Source organism: Natator depressus, chromosome 7 (genome assembly GCF_965152275.1).
Source record: "Natator depressus isolate rNatDep1 chromosome 7, rNatDep2.hap1, whole genome shotgun sequence".
NCBI classification, from domain to species: Eukaryota; Metazoa; Chordata; order Testudines; family Cheloniidae; genus Natator; species Natator depressus.
The window spans coordinates 60,178,038-60,200,110 of NC_134240.1; the positions used below are offsets into that span (position 1 = coordinate 60,178,038).

At 46.5% G+C, this 22,073-nt stretch overlaps 1 protein-coding gene across 2 annotated transcripts in view; it reads left to right on the forward strand.

Annotated features, from left to right (window-relative positions):
- The window catches only part of ADAM8 (ADAM metallopeptidase domain 8), a 98,370-nt gene that overhangs the window by 30,701 nt on the left and 45,596 nt on the right, over positions 1 to 22,073 (forward strand). For both annotated transcript variants that reach the window (XM_074958612.1, XM_074958613.1), the window contains exons 6-7: positions 10,750 to 10,936; positions 15,191 to 15,256. In XM_074958612.1, coding sequence (XP_074814713.1) covers positions 10,750 to 10,936; positions 15,191 to 15,256 — 253 coding nt within the window. The remainder of the gene's footprint in view (positions 1 to 10,749; positions 10,937 to 15,190; positions 15,257 to 22,073) is intronic.

Here is a 22,073-nt window from a genome sequence, read left to right on the forward strand (position 1 = left end):
AAAAGGACTGCACGAGGCTTATTAAATTTACTCATCTTCTCAAAAAGCTGTCTCTTGGTAAAGATCTGGTTGATGGTGGAACAACCTAAGTCTAAGCCACATTGAGTATCCCGGCCTTTGCCATGAAGTGCATTGCTGATCAGAGATGTCAACACAGAAGCAAAGACTTTTCCTGAGGCTGACAACAGCTTAATAACTCTGTAGTTGCTACAGGTCTGACTGCCCTGTTTTAACAGAGGCAGAATAACCTTCCAGTCATCGGGGGGTGATATTAGTGCACCAAAATGGTCTGGAAGAGACTAGGCATCCACGGTACAACAATACTCCCATGTCTTCAGCAACTCAGCTTGGAGCCTACAAACCTTTATGCACATGCTTATCTTTGAGTCCCCCTAATTGAAGAGGGGGCAGGGAGGAAATGGGATGGGACAGGACGGTCCTGGTAGTAAAGTTAAACATGTGTGGGTGATGTAACAAACCCCTGGTGCCTTCTCAGACTTCAGCTTATAGACTGGGCTCTGGATCTCTTCTTGGCTGAAGGAAGGTAGCTCAACTGGAACTGCCTGCTCCTCTTCAAATGGAAGAAGGGCTGCAGTAATGAACAATTGAGGAGCATCTTGAAATGATCTTCCCATCGACACAGTGGATCCTGCAGACTCTTCCTGATGCTGCCATCCTCATTCTTCACTGGCCTAGCTGGTGCCTCGCATATGCCACCCAGTTGAATAAAGGGTGCGGAGATCATGCTTGGCAGCAGCCTGTTCTACACCGGCTGCCTGAGTTGACCATCAGCGTTCCTTATCTTTCTAAAGCAATGACTTGCCGCCATTCCAAAGTTCATTCAGCCTTTGCTTTTGCTCTTGACAGACATGTCTTTGAAGACTCAAATTGTAACCTCAGTTTCTTCTTAGCGCCACCTACTCTGAGCCTCTCTCTGGCCATTTTATGTGGTGCTGAATTCTGTAAGAGGATTGGGGCTTAGGACACCCACGTTCATCAGTATCTCCCATTGGCTACTTAGGTGGCTCCTCACCTAGAGTGTTGGGGTTTGTGGATTGCATTCTTAGGTGCCCATCTCTCCCCATGCATTGTATAGGAGACTAGGTGCCAAACTCAGGCTTTGTAGATCCCATGGTTGTTCCAGGGATTTTTCTAGGTACCTAAAAGTTAGGTGTTTCAATGCCTAAGTCACTTTGTGGATCAGCCCCATCTGCCTAGGCTTCCACCTCCTCCAGAACCTGCCATGGTGGGCTCACCCCCCTCCGCTTCTCAAACTGACTCTTTCCCCTTTATCGGGATCAGATGCTCATCAGGCAATCACCTGACTTTTTCCCACCTGGGCCTCTACCTGGCCCAAACAGCTGTTCTTAAAAGGTCTCTACCTCAGAACAGGGCTGGCTGGCCTCAGACCCTGAAGGGGCAGAGCACCCTGGGAGCTCTGACAGAGCAGAGCCATAAGTGGGGAAAATTGGGCAACTTCCCCTCTTGCGACATACCTCGCTCTACTTCCCTTCCCTGCCATATATATCAGCTCCCATTCCTACCCCCCTCAACAATTCCTCCCCGCGACTGTTCCACCAGGCTGAGGGAGTGTCTCCAGGGTCCCCTTCTCTCCACTGCTCTTTCCTCCCAGGAAAGAACCTAGAACATCCCTTCTTCCCCATGCTGCCTGCAGCAGTGAGGAAGGGACAGCTGCTTCTGATGCTGCTGTTTCTAGGAGAAAGGGGAAGGCAGAGCAGTTCAGGAGAGTCAGAGCTGTGCAGTGGAGAATGGAGGGAGGGCTTCAGCTCTGCTTTCTAATCCAACCAACAGCAATACTCCTCCATTTCTGTCCCCATTTGAGAACAAACCTCTGAAAACCAGCAACTACAGAGTTAAAGTCCACGCCAACTCCACAATGCAACCTTAACTCTGCCCTTTTTGTGCCATATCCCAGCGTGATGTGAACATACATACTAGCACTCACCTGCTCCGGAACACTCTGGAGACAGAGCACATGAGCCTTGTAGGACCCAGTCTAACATCTGTTTGCTAATGCAAAATTCGGGTTTAGGTCAAGCGTAGAGAACAGGAGCTACCTACACCCGGCCTGCACTCAAACACTGAGCCTGCTCCACATAAACTACCCCAGATATGCTACATGTTACCACCCCTTTACTGATGATTCTTGCCGAGACGTTGCTTTCACTTATTCCTCACTAAGCCCTGGAGACCGTGGATGTTTATGGTAACAGATGGCTAACAACCATAGAATATCAGGGTTGGAAGGGACCTCAGGAGATCATCTAGTCCAACCTCCTGCTCAAAGCAGGACCAAGCCCCAATTTTTGCCCCAGATCCCTAAATGGCCCCCTCAAGGATTGAACTCACAACCCTGGGTTTAGCAGGCCAATGCTCAAACCACTGAGCTATCCCTCCCCCCAAATCCCATGGCTGGAAGATCCCTGTGCACGTCTACTGACAACCCACAAAACTCAGTGCTGAAATTAGACATTCTTGATCTCTCCTGGTACACATGTACTTCTCCTGTTATCACAGTGACAACTCTGCTAACCTGCTCCAACTACTCCCTCCACCATTCACTACAGCTATACCCGACACCGTGAACACAGCTGGAGTGTTTGCAGATAAATACTGGAATTCAGATATGTGGAACCCAACTCAAACAATTACATATTCTCATAGTTGTTCATGTCCACCTATTATGGCACCACCCTTACTGAGCCATTCCTAGTGGGTATTGCCAGTTACAGAGGGCAGAGTTAAGGGATGTACAGGGATGATGTATATTTTAACTTAGTCTTTCCTAGTTTTTGAACATTTGTTTGAGTTACCATAATTCTTTATTTCCTGGCTTTCAGAGGTTTGAACGTAGCTGAGGCATTACTGGGCAACCTTAACTCTATTAACGAAGTTTTGGGGCAGTTAATTTAATCCTACTTTTTGCTGTCGGCCACCTAGCCAGTTTTTGATCCATGACAATACTATTGTGGATTGGATGAAACATCAGTGAAGTTGGTAGGTGGAACCACCACCCTTCATTTAAGATAGCTGTAAGAAATGATTAAGCTCCTTTTTAGCAACCCCCACCCAAAACAAAGGCATATGAGAATCTGCTCAGGAATTAGGATTATGTGAATGTGGGCTTTGCAAGTTATTGTCTGGGGCAAGGGTGTTGGGGGGGCGGTGGGGGGGAAGAAGCACACTGAAACAAACTGAGAAGAAAACTAGGCATAGCTTGGACACACACACGGTGGTGGTGACTGAAAGAGGCTTGGGGGTGTAAGCAAAAAACCATATCTCCTGTTGTTGGGTTCCTTCTGTGTTCAGAGAAACAGGACTTTGTAGTTTCCTTGTAATTAAACAAGATGGCATCAAAGACACCAAGCTCCATTGTCCACTTCTCTTCCCAACTTGAACAACCTACAAGACCCAAATTTTTGGCTAGCTGCTCAGGCCAAAAACGGATAACAGTACTTTGCCTCTGACCCCATAGCAACGTAGCTTCGTTAGTAGCCCTTTGTGAGGGACTTTGTCAAAGGCCCTTTGAAAGTCCAAATAAATTATGTCAACTAGTTTTCCATTATCCACTGCTTTATTGACACGTCTGAAGAATTCTCAGAGAGTAGTGAGAGACAATTTCCCTTTGCAGAAACCCTGGTGCTTAAACGCTCTCCTGATCTTGTAGGTGTTTTCTTATTCTATTTTTAATTATTGTTTCTGCCAGTTTGCCAGCTACAGATGCTCAGTATTTCACTAAATCAACTTTAGAGCCCTTTTAAAATATAGATATTACAATGCTACCCTTAAGTTCCCCAGTAAAATAGCTGTAAGAAAATGAGAGAGTTTCACTTCCAGGAATTTTATTTCCCCATCCCTCCCCGAACCACTGGGGGGCTCTGCATGGGTCCCAGTGCCCCTGAAGGGGATGGGAGTCGCCCCTGCACAGCTCTGCCTACCCCTCGCTACTGCCCTCCCAGAGATCAGGCATCTCTGGCTCCTTACGCAGTATGAATGATGTTACAGCGTGGGGGGAAGGCAGGTTTGCCTTTCCCCTCTTGCACCTATGTCAGTCTTTGCTCTACTTTGGAGGCTGCATAACAGGACGTTTTGCCTAGCCTTGGTGCTCAAGCAGGGCAGCTCCCAGTCCTATGTGACCAGACACACCAACCCAGGCTCTTGGCATGATTCACAAAGGGCCCAGCCTTCTGCCATTTATGTTAATGGCAAAATTCTCAAATGACTTCCCTGGGAGTGAGTTTGGGCCCAAGACTGCCCATCTAATCACCTCAGAAATAAATCGGCCAATAAACCCTGCCTTCGGGGGTGTGCTTTGGTGCTTGGGATTAGGTACCTGCTAACCCCCATGGAAAACAAGCCCGACTCCAAATTGAAGTGGGCATTTCTTTCAGTTTCATCCCTGAGGGGCAGCTCCCAGTCCTATGTGACCAGACACACCAACCCAGGCTCTTGGCATGATCCACAAAGGGCCCAGCCTTCTGCCATTTATGTTAATGGCAAAATTCTCAAATGACTTCCCTGGGAGTGAGTTTGGGCCCAAGACTGCCCATCTAATCACCTCAGAAATAAATCGGCCAATAAACCCTGCCTTCGGGGGTGTGCTTTGGTGCTTGGGATTAGGTACCTGCTAACCCCCATGGAAAACAAGCCCGACTCCAAATTGAAGTGGGCATTTCTTTCAGTTTCATCCCTGAGGGGCAGATTGTGGTACTCTTTACTCTGCTGACTGGTATCTTTCCCCATGAGTAGGGAATGGCGCGATCTATGCAATAAGGTGCTTGTGTGTGTGTGTGTGTGTGTGTAAAGGGGCCGTAGGCTTGCCCCTCCAGAGGAGCAAAAAGTTGGATTGCTGTATGTGTTGGAAACCAGCATCAGGGGTGGAGTGCTGGGCAGTCCAGCTAGAAGTACAAAAGTAGCAAGCTCCTGGTTTCCTCCTAGTCTGTACGTTCTCTGTGCTCTGGCCCTCTGACATTTCAAACTCTTCCCAGATGGTTTGCTCCCACAGATAATCTGCTTCTGCACATGTCCCAGCTTTCAGTTTCTGCTCCCACCAGTCATTTCCTTGGTAGTTTGAGATTATTTCCCTTTGTGGTGGGAAAGGACAATTATACAAGAAAAGATAATGGGCCAAAGCATAAACCAGTGTAATTTAGGTCTTCCCCTAGCACCTCAGCTTGCATGCCCCACCTGGCAAGAGCCCTATAGCATGTGTCTACACAGCCACAGAAGTGAGCCTCCCAGCTCCAGTCAACATACTAGGAGTAGCGGGGCTCACGTTAGCACTCTAAAAATAACTGTGCAGACAGCACTTTCAGGCTCTGAAGCCGGGGGCGGGGGGGGGGGGAGGATGGGGGGGGACAGGCTTCAGTACCTGAGCTCCAACCTAAGCCGTAACTTCAAAGCGCTGTCTACGCAGCTATTTTTAGAGCACTAGCATGAGCCTGACTAGCCCAAGTGTGTCAACTTGGGCTGTACAGACATGTCTGTGGGCTGTACAGACATACCTTTAGTCTCCCTGCCTCGACTCACCCCCACTTCTGCACTCCTTACGTGTCAGTTCTCAGCGTGGCTGTGACTTTCCCAGAAGGGAGGAGCATAGCAAGAAAAGCAACAACAATCACCCCCTCTTATGGAACGTAAACTCTCCGTACACCTTCCTGCTGCTCCTTGGTATGTAAATTACAGTAATTTGTTTCTCTACTGTTGCTGGGAAGGACAGGTTCCTTTAACTTGTAGGTGTCAAACCTGCTTTGTAGTCTGCTAAATGGCTCTTTGATGTGAAAAGCCCAGATTGTCTGTTAACAGCATCAATTATCTGTGTCCATCTTTCTCAGAAAACTCTGAGACCTTAATCCTTGCAGTGTAAAATCTACAGTTTATGTCTGGGCTGATAAGCCACAAAGGCTGTCTTTGGCATCTGATATTAAAAGGTGCGCAGAGCAAACACGCCAAGTGGCTTTGAAATGTGTCTCCTGCTTTTTCAGTGTCCGCTCAGAGAGAACCAGTAAAATAAGGCTTTTGCGGAGGGAGGGGAAAGCCAATATATTCTTAGAGGAAATTGTGAATAAACTAAAACAGGGAGTGATTGTTGCTCACTGAATTAGTCATTCAGGAGTTAAATCATCGTTAGTGATAGTGGCTTCCTTCCCAGGTGTATGTGCTGCTGCCATCTGGGTGCTTGGAGACCAGAATTAAAGTGGTAACGTTATGACTAAGCCAGCTCATCACCCCACTCATATCGTCCTTAGCAGAATGAACCCAGGAAGATCTTCCCCACACAAGAAATTAAGACTCTCCAGAAAGTAAAAGAACTGTAATGACTTTGTCCCCTTAGATCCGTTTCTGTGATCAGTAATTGTTTCTAACATTGGATCAGCAGCCTTACTCAGGCTACATTTTGCTAATAGTTTGTATAGTTTCATGTTTGTTTAATTTTAATCTTAGTGAAGAATGTAGAACTTGCTCCATCTGATCACTCTACTGGTACATACCGCCAGGTGGCCCACCTCACAGTCCTATCTGGTTGGACCCCTGGTGCATCTAGTCTGGTCTCTCGCCTCCCTTCCATACTGGATTGAACCAGTTGTGCTGGTGATCTAGTCCAGTTTTCTGCCACCATTTCAGGTCAATATGGATACTGCAGAGGTTCAGGTTCATCATTCCCCTTTCTAACTGTACCATGGTGGTCGTGGAGCACAGCCCAGCAGGAATTTCTTCCTGCTGTGTGCAGTGATTTAGCTTCCACCCAAAAACATGATTCCCCTCATCATTGTCTTAGCTTCTCTGAGAACAAATCATGTGAGTGGTCAAGGAATTACCCAGCTCTTTTACTCGATGCACCGTTGGCGCCTCTGGCCCCTGAGGCCATGGATCTCTCACACTTTGTGGTGTGCAGTAGCTGTTTCACTCATTAGCTCTATATGTGCTGCCCTTTCATCAAGGGCAAAGGAGGGACCTTTTTCACTGTGTCCTTCATTATCACATAATAGCCCTGGAGGCTTCCTGCTGTTAGCCCCTTCCTCCTACCACCTCCCCTTCAGGTAGCACAGTTAGTCCGGTTTTATGTTAACAGTATCATGTGAAGCATCTTATGTAACATCTTTTAAGATTGCAGCTGACCTGTGAATAGCTTGTCAGCAGGCAATTCTCATAGGATAGAGAAGATCTGTTTCCCCTAATTAGACCCAATGAAGTTCCAGTTATCCTGCTTTGTCCTTAATCAGACCTTCCCCTCAGCTGGCTTGGTGCTGAGAGGAGGCTACTGCTCTGGGACTGACAGATAGTCATGCATGTTTTGCTCCATCTCCAGGGGATGGGTCTGTCTTTGCGATACACTGGGCCTCACACTTTCCTCCCTCCAGAGTCCTTGGATGATGCTGTCCAGACCTGGTGATTTACTGCACTCAAATCTCTCCAGTTGCCCCATAACTCCCCTGCTAGAGACTTTGATCTCTGCCAAGAACATGCTCTGATTTCCTGTGACCAGTGCCCCAGAAGGGGCATTTCCCTTTTGATGAAGTGATGAACAATGCCCTGGCATTGCCCTTTCCCCACCTTTCTATTGCCCTCTCCTCCCATGGGGGCCCTAGATGACTCTTAGTCATGTTTCTTGTATTCATATGTAGTTGAACCCGAGATGGCCCAAGGAGATGAGCTTTGGCTCTGGATCTGGAATAATGTCAGACAAAGGTACAAGGGCTGGGTTGAGATAAACCTGGCTCAGGTTTGGGTTTGGATTGGATGGAGCTACAGTTCAATGAGCTGTTCTCATGAGATCATGGCCCAAATTGGGAAACCTCATAAGATCAGCCATTCTTGTGGGTCTGCTACGAGGTGGGCCCCATCTGAACTGGATCTAGGAAACAGGCTCTGCTATTTGAGGATTCTCTATGGAGTCATAGCCATAGACACTGCTGTGAATCAGACTGGAGCCTCCAACACCACAACATTCACTGAGGTTTGGATTCCATCCTTTGGTTTCAGTCCCTCTCCCCTGTTGTGCATAAATGGTAAAGTGTCCCCCTTGAGGCAGGGGAGAAGAAGAGAGACCCTCCTTGCTGCGCACACACTGCTCTGTAGCCTGGGAAAGATGCACTGAGCTAAATGCTTATAAGTTCTAATCCCAGCTTCTTTAACTGCTCTAGTTATTTCTGTGTTCTTCACAACTCATGTGACTACCTCAGAGGTAGCAGCTATCCTTCACCTATTTTACAGAGAATGTAACTGAGAGGCTGGGTGAATTTTCCACAAGCAGAGCTGGAAATAGACTCCTACCTAGACTTTAAGGTCAGAAGGGACCATCCTGAACATCTAGTCTGACCTTCTGCACATCGCAGGCCACAGAACCTCACCCACCCACCCACTTCTGTAACAGACCCCCTAACCCCTGGCTGAGTTACTGAATTACTCAGATCATGGTTTAGCAACCTGCAGTTACAGAGAGTTCACCATTTACACTAGACAGACACAGGGTTGTGAGGCTGCTACTGTCTCCGTGCTAATGTGCATTTTCCTTTCGTTCAAGTGGCCGCAGCTCAGGCTTTTCCCACATTCAGTCCCTGCAGGTGGCTACACTTGAGTACTATAATGTCTTTAGCTGCTTTACCACACTCTGATCCCAGAGCCAGGAAGGGCCAGACTGCCTTGGCATGTATGTGGCCTGCTGAAGTTCTAATTGCACATATATGGATGAACTGGTAACCTCCAGGGACATGTGGTGATTGTGCTATTCCCTGGCTGAGAGAGGGGCTCTAGCCATGTGAAAAAATGACTGCGTTCTCCCTGTAGTGAGACTCTCCCACCCTACACTGCAGCCAGACAGCACCCAGCTGCTCAAGCGCAGTGGGTCAGTCTATGTCACTGGATTTGTTTGGAGGCAAGGAGAGAGCGGAAGAGACACGCTGTAGCCTGGTGGTAGCAGAGGGGAACCTTGGCACTGACGGGATGCAAGTGCCTCAAGCCCTGGCTGAGGAGCTTCTGAACCTGCCCCTCTGGTTACCTGCATGAATGCAGTGAGCACCTTCTCTGTAGCCTGTCCATTTCTAATATATTTGTTTTTGAGATGAGGTGACCAGAACTGCACACAATATTCAAAGTGTGGGCCTATCATGGATTTATATGGCAGCATTCCGATATTTTCTGTCTTATTATCTATCCTTTTCCTAATGGTTCATAACATTCTGTTCGCTTTTTTGACTGCCGCTGCATAGTGAGTGAATGTTTTCAGGGAACTATCCATGATGCATCCCTTAATACAGTACATGACCTATTGTGCCTTATTTATAATGCTTAACCTCGAAAGTTAGATGTTTTTCCCCTGATTCTTTCTTTTTACAGAAAAGCAGCCTTTAACACAGTTTTGATAGAGGCTCAGGGATTCAGTATATTTATTTTTTATTTAAATGTTTTAGAGATTCTACTAAGTTTAGCCTTAACATATTTTGTATTACATTTAAATTTCATTTTAAACAGGTTTAGTTTTACAAAGAAAAATATATTACAATTTAAAATAACAAAATCAAAAAATCCTGTTTAAATTAAAAAGATCCTCCACCCTGCAGTGAAATCAGACCTCCTTTCAGCTTGTCTGAAAAACAATCTTCAAGTGCCACACATGAGTGCCACAAGTGCCCTGCTCTCTGGAATGTGCTTGGCAGCACAGGGCTGACAGGCTCTGGAGAGCAGCTCATTTTCCTATTTTCCCAAGGGAAAAGTAATCCCAAATCACTCATTTCACCTCCAAAGTATACCCCCAGAGTCTCTTAGGAGACAGTCCCATTGTGCAGCCACCCTCTCGTTGGTGGCAGGGAGTGTGTCAAGGAGCAGCAGGAAGGCAGGATTGTGGGGTCTGGCCCTATGGTTTTATCATTAGCCTCTATACTTGGTAACTCTGTAAAGGAATTGAAGGGACAAAGAACCATGGCACGGAGGTTCAAAGTAGGAACTATCCTGTCCTTCCCTACTGGTCACCTATGCTACAGTGACAGGACCTGGGTATCTATTAGGGACTGCCCTGCCCTGCCTTGCCTCTTCCCCACATTACAGGGACAGATCCTGGCTGAATTTGGCAGGGCCAGGTTTGCTTCTTTCTCCCTAAATGGCATTTGACATGGAGAAACAGTCATTGAGAGCCCAGGCTGGCCCTGAATTCAGAGCAGGGAATTCTGTTTAGATTTGCCTTTTGAAAAGATCCCAGATTGATATACATGGCCTGCCAAGGGCCAGGCTGCCATGGCCTGTCCATGACCTTGCCAAGGGCCAGACTGCCATGGCCTGTACGTGGTCTGCTGAAGTCCTGATTACACATATATGCATGAACTGTTAACCTCCAGGTATATGTGAGGAGTGTGCAGTTCCCTGGCTGAGAGAGGGTCTCTAGCCAGGTGAAAAAATGACTGTGTTCTCCTTGTAATGTGACCACCCTACCTCCCACCCTACACTGCAGCCAGACAGCACCCAGCCTCTCAAGTGCAGTGGGTCAGTCTATGTCACTTCTTATGCTAAACAATCTGTTCAAATCTTGTATTTAGCAGTGACACTTTGAGTTAGTTTCCCAGACCTGAAGAAGAGCTCTGTTTAAGCTTGAAAGCTTGTTTCTCTCACCAACAGAAGTTAGTCTAATAAAAGATATTACCTCCCCCACCTTGTGTTTCCTCTGCGAATGTGTGTGAAACCCTTTCTCTGATCGGATACCGGACACCGATTCATGTTGCCCCCATCTCTTTGCAGTGGATTTTTCTGGGCCGATCAAACAGTCTATTTAATTGAGCCGTTGGGAGGTGATGATAAGGGGGAGCATGCGGTGTACCGAGCGGATCACCTGAGAGTGAAGCGTGGGACCTGCGGAGATGCCAATGTCACTTTGGAATACGACCATGAACCGAAAGTTGCTGCCGCAATGAAGCCCCATCACTGGGTAGGAAATCACCCTGTTCCTCTGTGTTGTAGTTTTAATTTGTAGGAATGTAGGGCCTGATCCAAAGCCCACTGAGGTCAGTGCGAGTCTTTCCATTGACTTTGCTGGGCCTTCGATCGGGTCCCTAGCACAGTGCCTGATTGCAAAGGTTCTGCACGCACTTGCTGGGGGCCTGCAAGGAGCTGGCTGGTCGCACAGTACCAGCGTCTCCTCCTCATTTCCAGGGGATACTGAAAGGAGGAGCACATAGACATGGGCTGAGGAGATTTCAAAAAGGCTAAGGCATTTCTCACACTTCAGATACTTCACTGCCTGCTAAGTGGAATGTCTGGCTGTGAGCAATTGCTGTAGTTGTCCCTGGGATGTCAAGGCCCCAGCATTGGGTTCAGGAGACCCAGATTCAGTTCCCTCCTGCACCACAGACTCCCTGTGTGACTTAGGTAACTCACATAGTCTGTCTTTCCCTCCCTTCCCGTCCTCTCTGACCTGGACAAATGCAGGCCTGGCTGCAAAGGCAATCCTCATTTCATTGCCGCCTCCCCTTTCCCACCATATCAAGCACAGACTGCATGTCTTTACTTTTGAGATCCTCCAAGGCTTAGCCTGATCCATTAATGACTGCTGCTTAAAGCAGCTAGTTCTGGAACCCACAAGGGGAGAGGCAATTCTTGATTTAGTCCTAAATGGAGCACAGAATCTGATCCAAGGGGTGACTATAGCTGAACTTGGTAATAGCAACCATGATGTAATTATATTTAACATCCTTTGGGGGTGGGGGAAGAAGTACCAAAGAAACTCACCACAGTTGCATTTAAACTTCAAAAATGAAGAAGCAAGTTAAATGGAAATTAAAAGGAACAGTCACAAGAGTGAAATGCCTGCAAGTTGAATGGAAACTTTTCAAAAACACCAAAATAAAGGCACAAATAAATGTGTACCCCAAATAAAAAGAATAGTAAGAGGACCAAAAAAATGCCAGCATGGTTAAGTAACTGTGTAAAAGAGATGGTTGGAGGGAAATAGCATCCTTTAACAACTGAAAGTCAAATCCCACTGAGGGAAATAGAAAGAAGCATAAAATATGTCAAGTCAAGTGTAAAAGTATAATTAGGCAGGCCAAAAAAGAATTTGAGGAGCACCAAGCAAAAGAGACAAAAACTAACAGCAAAATTTTTTTAAGTACACCGGAAGCAGGGAGCCTGCCAAACAATCGGTGGGGCCCCTGGATGATCAAGGTACTAAAGGAGCGCTCAAAGAAGACAAGGTCATTGCAGAGAAGCTAAATGAATTCTTTGCATCAGTCTTCACAGTGGAGGATGTGAGGGACATTCCCTCACCTGAGCCATTCTTCTTAGGTGACAAATCTTAGAAACTGTCCCAGACTGAGATATGAATAGAGGAGGTATTGGAATAAATTGATAAATTAAACAGTAATATGTCACCAGGACCAGATGGAATCCACCCACAAGTTCTGAAGGAACTCAAATATGAAATTGCAGAACTACTAACTGTGGTATGTAACCTATCACTTAAATCAGCTTTTGTACCAGATGACAGGATGATAACTAATGTGATGCCAGTTTTTAAAAAGAGACTTCAGAAGTGATCCTGATAATTACAGGTCAGTAAGCCTAACTTCAGTACCTGGCAAACTGGTTGAAACTATAGTAAAGAAGAATTATCAAACACATAGATGAACATGATTTGTTGAGGAAGAGTCAACTTGGCTTTTGTAAAGGGAAATCATGCCTCACTAATGTATTAGAATTCTCTTGAGAGGGTCAACAAACATGTGAACAAGGTGGTCCAGTGGATATTATGTAGTTGGACTTTCAGAAAGCCTTTGAGAAGGTCCCTCAACAAAGGCTCTCAAATAAATTAAGCAATCATGGGATAAGAGGGAAGGTCTTCTCATGGACCAGTAACTGGTTAAAGGACAGATAATAAAGGGTAGGAATAAATGGCCAGTTTACAGAATGGAGAAGGGTAAATAGCAGAGTTCCCCAGCGATCTGTACTGGATCAGTGTGTTCAACATATTCCTAAACGATCTAGAAAAAGGGGTAAACAGTTTGCAGGTGATACAAAACTACTCAAGATACTAAAATCCAAAGCAGACTGTGAAGAGTTCCAAGGAGATCTCACAAAACTGGATGACTGAGCAACAAAATGGCAGATGAAATTCATTGTTGATGAACGCAAAGTAATCATATTGGAAAACATAATCCTAACTATACGTACAAAATGATGGGGTTTAAATCAGCAGTTACCAGCTAAAAACATCAACTCAATGTGGAGTGACAGTCAAAAAAGCTAACAATGTTGGGAACCATTAGGAAAGGGGTAGATAATAAAACAGTAAATATCATAATGCCACTATATTAATCCATGGTACGCCCACACCTTGAATACTGCATACAGTTCTGGTCACTCCACCTCAAAAAAAAAAATTATTAGAAATGGAAAAGGTACAGAGAAGGACAACAAAAATGATTGGGGGTATGGGACAGTGTCCACATGAGGAGAGATTAAAAAGACTGGGGTTGTTCAACTTGGAAAAGAGCTGACTAATGGGGGATATAATAGAGGTCTGTAAAATCATGAATGGTTTGGAGAAAGTAAATAAGGAAGTGTTATTTACCAGTTCAAGTAACACACAAACTGGGGTCACCCAATGAAATTTTTTAATAGGCAGCAGGCTTAAAATGAACTTCACACAACACAGTCAACTTGTGGAACTCATTGCCAGGTGATGTTTTGAAGGCCAAAAGTATAACTGGGTTCAAAAAAGAAGTAGGTAAATTCATAGATGATCGGCCCATCAATGGCTATTAGACAAGATGGTCAGGGATGCAACCCCATGCTCTGGGTACCCTAAGCCTTTGACTGCCAGTTGCTGGGACTGGACGACAGGGAATGGATCACTTGATGATTGCCCTGTTTTGTTTATTCTCTTGGAAGCATCTGGCACTGGTCACTGTTGGATGACAGGATACTGGGCTAGATGGACCATTGGTCTTGACCCATTGTGGCCATTCTTATGTTCACCCTACAGATTTCCTTTCCTGCATTACTGAGCTGTCAGCCCTGCCTCTGTTCTGCCAGAGACGCCAACCTGCCATGTCTATTAGTCCTGTTTCCCTGGAGATACTGCCATGTTCTCTGTCATGCTTCCCCCATATACAGGAGTTGCCCTTGTCAAAGTCCCCAGAGTTACTACGTTGTCCTACTTCAAATCCCTGCAGTTGCCTTCCACTATGACATGCGCAAAACACCCGGGAGCAGTGGCTTGGCAGTGGGTGTGCTAGGTGGCTTCCCTCCTATCTTGTCCTTCCCCTCCCCTTGGTTTGTTGATTTTTCTCCCCCTGGAATGTGAGCTCTTCTTGCAGGGATTTTCCTTTTATTGCCAGTGTGTGCAGCATCCATCGCTGGTGCCATGACCCAGACTGAGGGGCCAGGTGCTATCGTGATGCAGATAGTCCATAAAAAGACATTCCACTTCAAAATGCCGTGTGTTTTTTATTGACAGCTCCCACCTGCACCACAGAGGAGGCTGGAGGTGGGATCAGTTGGGGTTTTGGGCTCCTGGGAGGCAGTTTGGGTTGATAGGGTAAGGACGTTGGGCAAGTGTTTCTGATTAAATGATCAGCAGTGACACGATTAATTATCTTTGCATTTAAATTTACATTTCAACTGCCTTCCCTGGTTTCAGAGTTACAATCCATTGAGCTGGGCCCTCTCTGAGCTATTGTTTCAGGCTCCGTGCAAGTGTCATTCCCCATAATTTAGCTTATTGTTTTAGCATCCCCTGGGAATTGTATAGAAAGAGTTTATAAGGAAGTGTTTGCAGTACAAGCCCCAGAACTGTTAGCCCATGGACTTTGAGAAAATTCATTCTAATAGACTAAGTTACTGTATACTGAACCACTAGTGAAAGAAACAAGAAACTTGGGATTGCTCATGAATGATATGTACCCCTTGAGCCAAACCATATTGACCATTGGGTTTGTGGCTGTTTGGGAACTTGGGACACTTCTTCTGCAGTTTCGAGTGGGAGGCAGAAGTTGTAAAGCAAACCAGCACCAGCAAGTTTAGCAGCTAAAATAAGTCACCCAGAAACAGGTAGGCCATGTTCCAGGATACAACACGTATGAAGGAAGGTGTCCCTGTGAGAACATGGCTCGTGCGCTGCTTGTGCTCAGAACTATCAGAGATGGAATTCAAATCCTGCATGGCATTTGCTTTTGACTTGCAGAAATCGGCTCCATTTCAGAAAGGGACCCGATATGTGGAGTTGGTCTTGGTCGTGGACAATACGGAGGTAAGGGGAACAGGCTGAGACCAGCATTTCATTCTCCACTGCTGTCATGTACTACTTGTATACGGTAGGTTACAAGACTACAATTAGCAGGTCTGGTTTCTGTACTAGATATGGACTTGCTATAGAGTTTCCCTCCCAGAGAGAGACACCAGAGCGATTCAGTACAAGAACCTTCAGTGCACTGCCAGGAAATGGCTGTTGTGAGCTTATGTAAGGTATGTTATAGATGCCACCACTTGTGGCTGAACAATATAATATAGTTTACCACTCCATTACATCTCCCCCTTTAACTTCTACATTCCTTCCATTACAATATTTACACTATCACACTGTCTTTGAAGTTCAGTACGGATCAGTGTGCTAAGTGTCTTTGAATTGTACTGTTTTTCTAATTACACAACCTGAATGTGTAATAACATGGTCATTTGGCTGTCCATTAGTTGCAACGACTGTCTCTGGTCTGTTTGGAATCTTTGAGTCATCGTCGTCTTGTTCTGCATCTGCTATCTATAGAGTTTGTTCTGTTGATTGTTATTTCTGAGGAATAAATTGGAGATGTCGATATTTTCTGAGGAACTCTCCACTGTTGGTTTCGATCACATATGATCTGGGCAATGAGTTCTTTTCCTTTATAACAGCTGGAGCTTTTCTGCATCCAGCTTGACACAAACATGGTCACCAGGGTCTAGACCTGGCAGTTTCCTAACTGAGTGACATCTGTTATAAAAATGTTTGTAAGCTTTTTTTGCCTTTTTATCTGATTTGGCTACTCTCTTCATGTCTGGATACATTCTTTTCCAAAGTTGGACCAGTAGTTCTGTGTTATCTTCCCATCAGGAGTTGTGCTGGACTATATGTTATCAGTGTTGATCTGTAACTCAGAAGAATAAGAAATGAATCTTCCTGCTGTATTATTTTCTTGGCTGTCCATACAACTTTTTCAGCCTCTCCATTCACTTGTGGGTAAAGCAGCTGCTAGTAATGGGATCAAAATCTTATTTCATTTGTAATTACTTAAATTCTGCTGCGGTGAATTGTGGTCTGTTGTCTACCACTAGTTGTTCTGGAATACCAAAATGAGCGAAAGTGGACTTCAGTTTCTCTATAACACTGCAACATGTTATGTCTTCCAAGTGCGTTATTTCTATATACTTGGAAAAATAGGCCATGATGACCAGGTAATGCTGTCTTCTGAATTTGCATAAATCTGCAGCTAGTCTCTTCCAAGGTCTGTCTGGCAGAGGTGTTGTTATTAAAGGTACTTTGTCTTAGTTCTGAAATGTTCACTTACAGATATTTTATTCTTTATGTCCTTGCTGATGCACAGCCACCACACTGGTCGGCCCATTCACAGCATTTAGTTAATCCTTGATGTCCTTCATGGATGAGGTTTAGGATTTCTCCTGTCATTTTGTTTGGAATTGCAATGCAATTCCCTTTAATCATTGTGACATACCAGGGCACAATCCACACCAGTGAGCAGCTGTGTCATCCCTGCCCTGCAACGTTGGATGCCCTACAATGCCCTGCTAAAGGAGCTCCCACCTGGGCCACCCACAGATAGCCCTCCAGCATGCAAGTCACACCCCTAGTGTCTGTGTGCAATTGTAGCCTGCCTGCCACACTCTGTCTCTCACCAGCCTTGTGTCTGTAGCCTGTCCCCTGGCTATGTGAGGTGGAGCCATCGTGACCCCTCTCAGTTCCTTCTCACCACCTGTTGGGTGGAGTGGGAGCTCTGTGTGGTTGTAGTCTAACAACTTTGCATTTATCCTTTCTTAGCCTAGTTTGTTGTACAATTAGTCAGTTAGTGTTTGTTAGTAAACTAAAAAAAAGAAGAAAGCTATAGAATGTAGGGGTAGTGCTCTCTGGTGATGCCCTCACAGGGGTTCAAGCGCTGCCCTTCATGTGGAGTGGCGATCCCTAAGAATGCCGCCCCCCCCCCACAGTGCTTGCTCTGCCTTGGCAAAGCCCACCTTAAAAAGTGCTGTTCGATCTGTAGATCATTTAAAAAGAAGACTCAGGTGTCATGGGGCCTTTGCCGCAACAGCACCTGCTTGAACAGGCCGTGCACCCTGACCCAGCACTGAGGCCATCCTCTGGCCACAGATCACCTTCCAGCTTGGAAAATGCTGCTGCTGCTGCTTGCTTCAGGGCAGGCGCCTCTTCAATGAGGCGCAGAAGCTGTTCTCCATCGTTGGCCCAAAAGAAGAGCTCTCATAAGACCAGCCATGAGTGCTCCAGGTCATGGGGCGACTCTTCTGCCTCCCCTAAGAGCTCAGGCTGGCGCGGGACTGGCTCCAGCACACAGGATGGTGCGGCACCAAGTAGGGAGGGCAGAAACCCTGTACCGTCAACTCTGGCTCTGGCCGCCCGGCGTCTGTTGAGTCTGGTGCTGATAGGAGCAATACCAGTAACCACTATGTTTGTGACATCGGCATACCAGGCTTCAGTGGACCTACTCTGCATTTCAGTCCCATCCTTGCTGCTGGTCCAAGACTTTGCAAGACTGGCGCCTTCAGTAGCCCCATAGATGGAGCATGCCTCTGAACCGTTGGGCCCCTCGGCACTGCACTCAGATGCACCGTCTCAGTCGTTGGGATGGGAATGGCACCAAAGTCAATATGGGGTACCTCAGTACTGATACCCTCCTCAGCACTGGTGCAATCACTGCCACAGATGCGTCCATAGCGGTTGTCACTATGCTCGACATCTAGGCACTCAGGTGCTCCAGTACCACTGTTTCCTCTCCAACCTTGCTTTTGGCGCTGACATATTTGGTATTAGTGATACTGGCTTCATCGGGAACACAGAGTCCAATCTCATTCTGGTCGATGGATGAGCCAGATCACCTTTTGGTTCCCTCAGGGTTGCTTTGCCTTTGTCCCCTAGATCCCAGGGCTCCTCCGCTTCAGAGTCAGGATTGTCATCCTCCCACTCCCTTTTGCCTGAGGAGGTCTGAAGGCCACCAGTGGAGCAGTATGGCTACCAGGGTTGGCATGTGCCCTGAGGCTGGGATGGAGGCCCCTGGCCTGGTGCCTACTGGCCACCAATGCCTTACCCATACCAGGGACCCCCTGGCCTCAGTGGGACACTCTTCTCTCCTGGAGGTCTCGTTCGTCATCCCAGTCAAAGGTGAGATCACCCATCTGCTCTGCGTTGGTGGCTGCAGATCAGCCACAGGCTCAAGCTCCCACGTCTCCCCGTCCTCTGGAGCCTTTGGACTTTCCCAGTCCGGATATGTTATCCCAGGAGCAGGACCCAGCTGTGGCTCAGCCAAGGTCCTCATCCCTGTACAAGATGGTGCTGCTGGGTTCATCCTCCCCTTCCACCCCAGAGAGCTTTAAGGCATACTAGCACCTTTTACACTAGGTGGCCTCATCCCTGGTATTCAAGTGGAGTTCTCCAGGAGAATACCCACAAACTCGTGGACAATTATCCAGCCCTCTGATCCTGGGAAGGTGCCACCCCATAAATGATGCACTCCCCAATAAATGATGCAGTTCTCAAACCTGCGAGAGACATTTGGGGTACTCTTGCCTCAGTATCACTGGTGGCTAAGTGCTTGGAGAAGCGCTATTTCATGCCTGTACTGCGATATGAAGGGTTCTATTCCCATCTGGTCCCAAACTCCCTGATGGTCATGGCAATGAATGACAGAGCCCAGCAGGGCTGGTTCAAGTCCACATCAAAGGACAGAGACTCTAAGCGGCTGGACCTTTTGGGCAGAAAGATATATACCTCATTGTCACTAGATGACGATCGTGAATCAGCAAATTTTGCTGTCCAGATATACTTTCTCAATCGGTTTCAGAGTAACAGCCGTGTTAGTCTGTATTCGCAAAAAGAAAAGGAGTACTTGTGGCACCTTAGAGACTACAGCTCATGAAAGCTTATGCTCAGATAAATTGGTTAGTCTCTAAGGTGCCACAAGTACTCCTTTTCTTTTTTCTCCATCGGCTGGCTGTGTCCCCCTATGTTTTCTCAGCGTGGGGCACCCTCACGATCAATCTATTTGCAATGAGAGAAAACAGGAAGTGTTGTCTATTCTGCTGTCAGCTGGGGGGGACTCAGCCCGGGCTCGCTCTCTGATGCCTTCCACTGCAGCTGGCAGTCAACTACACGCCTTCCCTCCTGTTCCAATTGTTCCTCAGGTCATCACCAAGCTCAAGGAGGATTGAGCCAGACTCATCCTGATCACTCTGGCATGGCTGAGACAGTGCTGGTTCTCAGACGTCCTCGCTCTGTCTGCCCAGCCTCCCATGCTGCTTCCTCTCCACCCTGACCCCCTCACAGAGGGCCATGGCCACACCCTGCATCTGGCAATAAGCTCCCTGCACTTTACGGCATGGCTGCTGCATGGCTGACTGAGGAGGAAGAGCATTGCGTAAAGGCTGTCCAGCAGGTCCTACTTATCAGCAGGAAGTCTTCCACTTCACTAAGTAGGCCATCCTAGTGGGAGAGGTTTTCTGTGTGGTCCTTGGTCCGCAGGACCCATCTGGTGGGGCCTTCCATCTTAAAGTACCTGCCACACCTTAGAAATTGGGCTGGGCACTCAGTTACCTGAGAGTGCACTTGGCAGCAATATCAGCATTTTATCCCCCCCGCCCATCCAAGGGAAATCATTTTTTTCCAATGCTATGATGACAAGGTTTCTCCAGTCTGAGAGACAGCCCCCCTTTGGGACCTGACCATGGTTTTAGCAGCTCTGAAGAGGCCTCAATTTGAGCATTTTGCATCCTGTCTTCTGCTCCTCCTGTCTCAGAAAACTGCGTTCTTGATAGCCAGGAGGGTGGATGAATTGAATGCCCTGATGGCGGGGTCCCCCTACATGCAGTTCTCCAGGGACAAGATAACACTCCGACCACACCCTAAGTTCTTATCCAAATTGGTCTCTTAATTTCATTTGAGCCAGGCTGTGTATTTGCCTGTGTTCTTCCCTAATCCACATTGCTTCCGGAGGAGCAGTGCCTCCATATGTTAGACATTAGATGGTGTCTAGCCTTTTACCTGAACAGAACTGAACTGTTTCATGCTTCGCCTCACCTGTTCTTGTCATATGCGGACCGTATGAAAGGACAAGTGGTCTGTGCACAGGCCATCTCCAGATGGATAACATTTTGTATCAGGACTGCGTATGAAATAGCATCAGCAACGCCTCCTCAGCAGATATGAGCTCATTCGACAAGAGCACAGGCAGTGTTGGTAGCGTTCCTTAATGACATTTTCATATTAGACATTTGCAGGGCAGCCACATGATCGTCCATACATACATTTATAGACCATTATGCTATCACTACATCTTCCTGAGCAGACACTAGTGCAGTGGTTCTCAAACTTTTGTACCAGTGACCCCTTTCACACAGCAAGCCTCTGAGTGTGACCCCCCCCTTATAAATTAAAAACACTTTTTTATATATATTTAACACCATTATAAATGTTGGAGGCTAAGCGGGGTTTGAGGTGGAGGTTGACAGCTCGTAACCCCCCATGTAATAGCCTCGTAACCCTCTGAGGGCTCCCGACCCCCGGTTTGAGAAGCCCTGCACTAATGTCAGAGCAGTCCTGCGATCCTTACTCTGATATGTTCCAAGCCCCACCTCCTACAGGGAGCACTGCTTGTGATTCACCTACTTGGAATACACCTCTGCATCTATTGGAAGAAGAAACGGTTATTTACTGTAACTGTGGTTCTTCGAGATGTGATGCAGACATGTATTCCACGACCCACCCTCCATCCCCTCTGCATCGAGGTCTTTCCTTGAACGTTCAGTGTGAAGGAACTGAGGGGGGTTGTGGTGGCATTGCCTCATATAATCAGGGAAGGAGCGACAGACACAAGACATGAGCGCCACCCCTCTACAGGTACTGCTAGGCAAAAGTCTCCAGCTGCGGCGTATGGGGCGTGCACACACTTACCTAGAATACCCATCTGCATCACATCTTGAAGAACCACAGTTGCAGTAAGTAACTGTTTCTTATATTAGGTCCGTTATTTCTTTAAAAGGAATAATATGCCAACTTATTATTTCAAGTAGTTATTCAGGCACTTTGATTTAAACACCCTGCATTAGATGAAACAATAAAACAAGTTCATCAACTGCAAAGAGTTAGATTTGAAGTGCATACAAGTAATGAGGCATAAAAGTCGGAAATGGTTACAAGAAAAATAAAGATAAAATTCAACTGGTGCCTAACTTAACAAACTATGTTAAATACAAAGCAAAGTTTTCTCACCAAACGTTTTTCAGCAGTTTTACTGACCAAACTTCTTAGGTCAGAACTCCTCCCCTAGTCTATGAGCTGCTTCTTTTGTCTCTTCAGATGCAGTGAATCGATGGGCAGAGAGAGAGAGAGAGAAGGGTGCCTTAGGTGTTTGTCCTTCCTTTTCATAGTTTCAGTCCCCCCTCTTGAAAAACATTTCTAGCTGGGTACCAGGAGACAAAAAGTCTATATGGAAGAGGTTCCCTGCTGCTTTGTTCTCACCTGTTTGAGCTTCTTTTGTTTTCCTTCCTGCTTGATGACTCTGTTTATGGCTTAAATGCAAATTAAGCAGAGCACCCATTCTTTTGTTTCAGACAGACCTGCTTGGAACATGTGTTAATAACACCATATAGTGGAATCTTATAACTTAATATACAATGTTGCCACACATATTTTACCAGGACAATAATGACCAGCAAATTATGAGTTTTCAAATGATACTTCACAAGGCATACTTTGTACAAACGTTATTACCATAGTGTGAAGGGTGGGAACACAGGGGTATATTCTGTCACAATCATGAGTCCATTTGACTCTCTTAGTTACCCACACACTG